Raw genomic sequence first — 8739 nt, 5'->3', positions numbered from 1 at the left:
AGACAGTAGCCTCTTCTCTTTGTAATATATACATAGAGACTTGAAACTTCTGCTAGCAATGTCCTGCCCCCTTTGTTCTTTGTTTCGGCAGTGAAAATTGTATCTAGCACATGATTGAAATAAAACATGTGTTTGTTTTAATTTGCCTACCAAGCTCTTGACATACACTCGGCTTTGGTTTCCCATTGAAAAATGCAGGTGTGACTCACTAATCATGTATTTTGGGTATTGACAGAACCCATCCAGCTAAATGAATCTGCTGTCATCCCCAATTCCCGTACAGCTGCTTTAACTAAAAACTCCAGTGCAGTATCACTTAAGAAATAGGCATAAAAGCCACCCTTCAAGAAAAGCTATGTGGTCTTCAGCAAAAACATAAGATGAGTCTAGTGAGTGATTGCAACTCTTTCCATTTTTGTCCCTGGCTCCAAAAAGACCTTTGTCTAAGCAAGGTAAACCTCTATTTCACTAAGACAAATGAATCTTTGGAGCAGCAAACAGTGCATCACTTTCACACTTCCATAAACAACTCTCTCGTACGTTTGGTCCTTCCCTCACTCAGAGGATCATGGGTGCCTTACAATAGCTAATTGTAAAAGAAATCTGATAAACCAGTGTATTTTCCCATGTTGGTAACTGTCTTCAATTTGCTAGAATATTTTTCTCCAGAATTGTGGTGGCTTTCAACTCTGGGCCTTTGGAAAGTTTCTTAACCAAACTTTCTAGAATTAAAACATGTTTATGCTGCTGTTCACACTGAAGCTTGAATATCAGCCGGATATTTGGAAACGTTTGTCTCAGGGATTCCAGAACTCATCTGCACTTCCAGAACTCCAGAACATTTTTCCAGGGAAATAAAGTATTTTAAATCTGCTCTTCTCTGATATGTGAGTGACATTTGCAGCGAGACTGTTCCTCGGGGAGAATACGTAAAACGGCAGAGGGGCTGTGGAATTGTTTCTCATGTGGACTTCAGTCCAAGTGCTTGGTATTTGGTCTGTTTTCCCTCACTTTGCTTCATTGCTCCTTGGGAAACTCTTCTGCCTCAGCAACTCCAGTAATAGCAGCTCTGAATCGGCCATGCAGCTTGTAAGTTGGCACACGCTTATTCCTCCAGATATGCTGGAGAGTGTGCAGGGGAATGGGGATGTTAGTTAAAGCATCCACAGTCTTGGTGTATGATTTACCACAGCCACATGAGGAATGCTTATTCTGAATCTGTTCACTTGAAATCACCCTTAACATCAGAAGCACACAGCACAGCTGCAAAAAGTTTCTAAAGAAATAGGTGCAAGAATGAAAAAAATGCACACATCTACTCACACAAGAATTACATCTGAAAGGTCTCTCTCCTCCTGTTCCCAACTGATTTGCAAGATATACTTGTCTAACGCATATCTTCTCAGGCAGTCGTCTCCCTTTCTAACCCCTTTCTCAGGTTGCCTTCTGCAGTAAGAATCTTTACCGGGGAGAACCCGCATGGCTCATCTCTTCTTTGCAGCCCCCCAGTGACTCTGGACAAATTTAATCTCTCTTTTTCCTTTTCCTATTCCCACTCTGAAATGTTCTATTTCTTAACCCCCTAAATTATTTACTTCCAATTTATTCAAGAAATAGTCCTGATACTGTTCCAACTAAATGGTGTTTCTAACTCCTGCTCTCCTTTTTTGCACAAGCAGCAATTATGTATTGGATTTTGCTGCCATGGCAACTTTGTTGCATGATTTTTTTTTTTTTTTTTTGATACATCCTTTGGCAATAGAGAGGGATTCTGAAGTAGCTGAACCACCATTTTGCTTCGTGCTTGTCACAGCAATGTGAGAATTAACTCAGCCTTTCCATCTGGAAGTTGCTGCAAATGACACAGCGCGCTCTGCTGTCCTAAGCACACAAAACCCGTGTGAAATGTCAGCCCAGCTGAGCCTGTTTATCTGCTGTATAAGAGGAGTGTACTTATTTTGACTGTGCATCATTTTGATTTCCAATCATCACACACAATGCTCAGGAACTCTCCAATATTCCCCTATTTATTCAAGTGCAATGTGGCAAGGCATGAATGCTAGATCTACAATCATGTCCATTAAATAGGGGAGTTGCATTAATCATCAGTCCCTTCTCTCCATCTTTCCCTTCACCTTTCCCCTCAGCACATTTGCACAATGACAATTTATGTCATGTCTCCTTATTAGCTCCTCAGTGTGACTGGCCTAGACCATTTCAGCCTTCATCTCCTAAATCCCCTGGCACTTTCTTTTTCTTCCATGCTTTTGTGGAGAAGCGCAGTTCCTGCAAGGGCAGCAAACCACATGTTGCACTGGGTCCTGCTGCATTGGTAGCAAATCACATATGGCGTTAGGTCCTCTCTCCCATGAAATGGGGCTTTCCTCTTTATTTTCCTGCACTACGTAGTTTTTGCAGTCTGTAGTTGCCTACTGCAACTGTGCTTTACCATGTTTTACAGCTTGATTTACCTTTTCTTCCATTTTTCATTTAGTGTTGATTCATAATTCTCTAACGAAGAGCCTTCCTCATTTTATTTCTTCAGTTGGACCCACCTAACCACTTCTGTTCTTCTGACATGGTTTTCCTTAGACTCTTTTCCCTTTCTTTTCAAAGTTGTAATTCACCCAAAGACTACTTCTTTTCTCTGGGAAAATACAACTATTGAGATTATTGACAAATAAAGGGAAAAAGACTGGGAAGAACAGACATTTTCCTACCCACATGTGTGTGCCTTTGGTTCTGTAAGAAAGCACCAAAAATACCCTGAACTTGAAAGAGGATATGTTATCTGAAGCAAAACAGTTGGGAATGAAAAAAGAGGAGATTTCTTATACTGTTTTAGCAGTAAGGAAAGAATCTGACCAAGGAAACCATTGTACATAAAAAGCTATTAAAATTGTTTGGAGGGGAAAGACATGAAGTAAATTCCTCCCATGTCTTATTCTGAAAACCCCAGACAGGTGCAAATCACTATATGAAACAGATGCTAAAAGAAATTGTTGAAACTATTGGGAGAAGTTAGGACAGCCCCTACTTCTCCTAGCTACTCAAGCTTCTCCGACTGCTGCAAGCACACTCCTTTGACTAGCAGAGAAATAAGGCTGCCAAAAGAAACTAGAAGTAAAACATGGAAATGATTGAAATAGCTTTTTAATGCAAATGTAAGATTATAGTACACTACTATGTAGTGAAAATTTGGGAAAATCAAATCAAAAATATATACTGATAACTGAGCTAAAGAAATCAATTAGAAATTAGTGATGGGATTCAGAATAAAATACTGTATTTGGGTGTCTCTGTGCAAGTGCTTTACTCATTTGCCTAAGTTGGTTACACTTCAGATACCTTAAGGTATCTAGCTTGGCCTCTAGGTGCCATTCTGAGAAGCTGTGGATCTCTGATAGAGCCTGTATCAAATCTGCCAGGCCGGAGTGGATAACTTGTGGAAATGCAAATACACTGTGCACCTATGTGTGAGCAACTGAATTGAGCCCCAAGTGTCCATATGTGAGGTAGGTGTCTAAACTCTTTATTATAGTCCCTGGAGTCCAAAGTGCAATTCAGATGACACCAGAAGCATAGAAACATAAATTAGGGTCTCAGTCACAAATGGAGTTCAACCACAGGACCCCAAATAATGCTGTTGTTTCTTGCTACCTCAGATCATAGCTTCACATGACCTGAACTTAAAGCTGCTGAAGCATCCATAGGGGGCTGGAAGATGATGCTGGGCCTCTGAGAAATCTGTCCCCTTTTGCAGCAGCACATACCCTACAGCATGTAAAATGGCATCAAACCTCTGTACTTAGGCACCTTACTCTCTCCCATGTTATTCTGACCTGCATTGTTTGCAATACAGCTCAAAGTACTGCATTAGTAGCAAAACATTAATTTGTACAAGCAGCAAGTTACTGGCAAATCCGAATGTATGCTTGAAGTTAATCTCTAATACAGATCTGTGGCCAGGACAACCCAGCCATATACATACATATATGTATATAAACTGATACAAACATAATATAACATGCAGAAAGGGAAAGAAAAAAGGACTTTTATAAGCAGCAAAATTTCTGATTGCTGAGATATTAAAATACAAGTCATATTCTAGTTCCTTTGAATTCTTCTTGCTGAAGCTGACTAGAAATACCATGTAGAAACAAGAAGTTTTTTGTCTCCTTTTTAATGATAAACAAAGATTTTATTGGAGAATGACATTCATTTTCTCTTGGTCAGCTATTCCATCCTGTAATCTTAGATTTCTAGAAATACGTAACTTTAAAATCTATAAAAGTTTTTAGAAGCTATTCCATGTTTTTTTTGAATTTAGAATGTTAACTTGAAATTTGATTGATGTAGAAAATATTTGGAAGTATTTAAGCTATACTGAACCTCAGAAAAGCTGATAGGATTTAAGCTATCCTGCAATAAATGAATCACTGGCTTCAAAATAAATATTAATAGGCATGACTTTTCTTTTAAAGAAAATAAAGAATAAGATCCTTAACAAACTCTCAAACATGCTGCTAATGCAGATGCATTAAAGGTATGCCAAGTGGGAAAGTGTGCAGTGTTCAGGATAAAACCCATCAGCAACAGCTGCCAGTCAGGTACCCATCAAGCATAATGAATGTCACCCTGTTAGGAACTTCTCACTTTCAGAGTAACATCAGGGCAGCGTTTCTTAAAATGCAGACTGCAAAACATCAGAAAACAAACTGCAAACTTCTGAGAATAGTATATGCACATTTGCACAATGGAACAAAATGGCAGAATACAAATTAACAGATATTTTCAGAATTGAGTCTGATTTTTTACTTGGCTGTAAATGAAAGCCATTGTGATAACACTACAGATGACACTCCCTGGAGTCTTCCCCCTCCCCCAGAGGCAGAAGCATGTTTCATTTCAAAAGGCTGAGAAATACCATGCTGGGAAAAAAAAAAAAATACAAGAACAAAAACCACCCTTGAGAAGATTTATAGAAGAATCTCTCAGAAGAAATTTAATTTGCTAGCCTTTTTGGCTAAAAAGCTCTTTGGCTTACAGCTTTCAGAGAAAAAAAACAGAAGGAAAATAGAGCTTTTCGTTGAATCTATTACTGCACTTTGTAAACCTACAATGTAAGTGGAAAAACATCACAAATCGTGCCTCATAAGTTCTTCTATTAGTGCTATGCCAATAAAATCCATTTGGGTTGTCCAAACAAAGTCATAATTATTTAATAAAGAAATGAATGGGGCATTGTGTGAATTGCTTAACAGGATTACCATCAACTGATATTCAACAAGCAACAATGATGTTAAATATGCATACATACACATTGCAGTAGGAATATTTAAGGTTGATTCCAACTCTCACAAAGTTGCTAGGTACAATGATTTTAAGCACTAGTAAACTACTTCTCAGATGTGAAATAGGTCCAAAACCAGAACAAAACTCAAATGCACCCATCATGTTTGATAGTTTCTGTAAGATTAACAATTCATATATAATACATACAATTTTATAACTGGGTAATGACACTTTCACTCCTGGCAGTGCCCCTATACAAGGACCTATGTGAAACTGTACTGCTAATTAAGATCACAGCGTGGATGTGTTTATATATACACAGAGATGGCACACTTAAGAACTAGGCAGACAAGTCAAAGTTTGAGTAAGAAGCTTCAAAACAGAACAGCTCCCACTCTCAGGGACTGGTCCTCCAAGGGCAGCACCGAGGGGAAAATTCTTGCTCTGTACATTTCTCTTCTGTAGATTACGACTATGGTGTCTAGTATTTTGTGATTCAGCACATACGATGTCGTTAAATCAAAAAGGTAAATAAATGCCTATATGTGAGATGCTGGCATTATCAAAACAGAGGATATTAAAATGATGATTTCTTTTCAACCTAGTCTTAGTTTTGCCCTCCACACCTTGCAATATTTAAAGTCAAAGCTAGTTCTGTACCCTTTTTTAAATTTTCTTTTTCCACTCTTAACTTTACAGAAGCCAGAAGTTACCTAGTTAAAATAGTCCATAAAAATGGGCAGGAAAAACAGAAAGAAACTGCAAATTCACTCTTCACCACACAGCGCAAAAATCATGGTCACAGCTTCATATTTAATGTGGAATCACTTTAAGTATACAATATTTCAAAAGATCCAGAGACTGGTTAAGAGATAGAAGCCAGTAGAACAAAAATACAGGAAATCCAAAATACATCTTTGACCTTTTTAATCCTAAAGTTTAGGGTCACGTGTCTGAATAGACAAGTATGCTTTATGAGGAAAGAAACTTTGGTATGGAGTTGAACTAGCCACATGAATAGCACCTGTAGCTTTCAAAATAAATAGTAATGGCTAACTATATACCATGACAGCAAGACATTTTCCTCTTAAAAAAAAAGAGTATGAGCAAATGCATGCATGGAAGCTAAGCATCAAGGCTGGACAAGAGAAACTAGTGTAATGTTTTTTTAAAGTAATTTTAAAGCACATGATAATTACTGTACTTCTGATGCTGAAATTATTTAAGAAAACTTTCCTAAAATGGGAAAGCTTTCCATTTCTTTACTAACCACTAATAACCATTCCTTTTAAAAATTGCATTCTGATGTTCGAAGAATACTGTATTAAAATTTTTAAGATTTCCTCTATTTTCTAAAATATTGTATTTCTATTCCACAGGCCCATGCTGTTAGCAATGAATGTTGCAAAACAAAAATATCATCCAACAGTTATTTGTTAAAAAGGTCAAAGACAAATTTGACCTTGAACTGGAAAAAAAGTTGTTTTTTAATAAATGGTATCAGAAAAAACAATTTTTGTAATGTCTGATACTCTCCTACAGCCATTGATAAAGTAGTTATAGGAATGTTAGTCTATGTTAATCCGTGTGTTTTTATGGGTTTGCAACAACGCATAGTACACATTGAACAGAATGAGTGAAACTTCAGTTTCCAGTGTATAATGGATTTTAGTCATTTAATAAATCTTAGTTTTTATTTGAGTATTCCACTGTAGTGCTGTGACAAATCACATCTGTGTACCAGAGCATACATCAACAGTATGATGTAACTTTACTTACACCACTGCTATATTTAGCTTTTTGAAAGAGACATAAGCATACACTATGGCCACATGAAATAATTTTCTGGGTTTTTTCTTTGATAACCTTCACTTTGTCAGTAATACTTCACTTTTAAAATTTGAATTATTGAAAAAAATCACAGAAATTTTATACAGGAATAGCTATAAGGAATAACCTCACAGGCACTGATATGACAAACATTTATTTTAAGGGCTGAGAGGCATTAATATCACATCGACAAAGTTGACTGAAAAGAATGACTGACTTTGTCTAAATGGGAAATGCCCGCTTCTGCTCATATCTCGAGAAAAGAAATTCAGAAAGTTATTTTTTGGCCTTGCTATGTCACAAAGTCAATCATACAAAGATCTACGCATTTAACCTAAAATGATAGTTTTAAAAGCCCTTCTATTAAAAACAAAAACATCATGCAAACTTTGATCAATTTTGCAGCTGCTTTAAAACTGTTGCAAGACCATACTGTATATATTAGCTTTTATACTGCTAATGCACAACTAACAGCAAACTTGATTAGATTAACACAAATCTGTCTTAATTACACCGTTATATCACACTAAGGAGACAAATGCCACAAGATTGGCAAAACATTTAATTCTGAGCACTCAAATGGCAGGATAATTATATGTTGTAACCCCTTCACATTTAGAAAAAACATAATCCTGCAGTCTCACTTTACAAAAAAAAGTTCTGTAAAATATTAATCGGGAGGGGAACAGTTTATACCATCTAACACAAAGTAACTTATACAGCTAGTGTCAAAGGCAAACAAAAATCCTTCTAAATAAAATGTCAAAATACACATAGCAACAAAAGCACAAATGCTGCATTAAATACAGTCAAGATAAGAAGACAACGCACTTGTTAATAAAAAAAAAGAAAGACAAAAGAAGAAAAGTTACTAAAGCTAGCAACACATTTAAAGAAAATGCAATGAGGGAAAAAAACCTCAAACTTTTTTTTTTCTTCCAATGACAGAGTTTCCATTTGTGGTCTTTCCATCCATAATTTGTCTGATACAGCACATCCTTTAAAATGTTTAGAACCTTACAGAAGAGATAGGCTGTTCTCTTCCAAACCTAATTGCCCAGGTGTTTTTGGATGTTTTAAACAGACATTATTATGAATGAAATAAAAGCAAGGCAACAAATGGACTTGTATCACCTTCAATCTTAGCACTGATGGCAAACATTTTTAGAAGTTATCATAATCTTTTTTGTCTTTTTTTCCCTCTGCTTCAAATCCATCAACCCCATCACTGTCCCTTCTCCTTTTACGATTGCTATGGATGTTGAAGCGCTGATTCATCTGTGGTAATGGATCCATTCCTAAAACTTTGTGTATTTGACGGAATGCAAGGAGTCTCAGTGCAAACTGGAAAAAACGTAGAGAGAAGATATTTCTATTAGAAACAAATGTTAATTCTAAGGACTTTGTATAAGTGGTATAAGATGATATCATCCTTACCTGTCTTGTTATCCACCCTCTACCTCTCCTTAAACTCAACACACTAAAATGTACATGTCATACAGTCACTGCTTCCGTACAAAACTCCAGCATCTTAGTTTAAAAATGATGTATATGGGTTATAGCTGCTGGGCTTGCACTGAAGCAGCCAAGGCTTATCACCTGTCACATTCCACT

At 36.8% G+C, this 8739-nt stretch overlaps 1 protein-coding gene across 2 annotated transcripts in view; it reads right to left on the bottom strand.

The window, feature by feature from the left end:
* Positions 1 to 6088: 6088 nt before the first annotated feature.
* Positions 6089 to 8739, bottom strand: part of LOC135323426 (zinc finger RNA-binding protein) — a 41084-nt gene continuing 38433 nt past the window's right edge. For both annotated transcript variants that reach the window (XM_064500623.1, XM_064500624.1), the window contains exon 20: positions 6089 to 8469. In XM_064500623.1, the coding sequence (XP_064356693.1) occupies positions 8290 to 8469 (180 nt within the window). In that variant the 3' untranslated portion in view covers positions 6089 to 8289. The remainder of the gene's footprint in view (positions 8470 to 8739) is intronic.

The sequence above is a fragment of the Dromaius novaehollandiae genome, chromosome W (assembly GCF_036370855.1).
Source record: "Dromaius novaehollandiae isolate bDroNov1 chromosome W, bDroNov1.hap1, whole genome shotgun sequence".
Classification (NCBI taxonomy): domain Eukaryota; kingdom Metazoa; phylum Chordata; class Aves; order Casuariiformes; family Dromaiidae; genus Dromaius; species Dromaius novaehollandiae.
The sequence above is the reverse complement of the archived record's forward strand: the minus strand, read 5'-3'. Positions and strand labels throughout refer to the sequence as shown.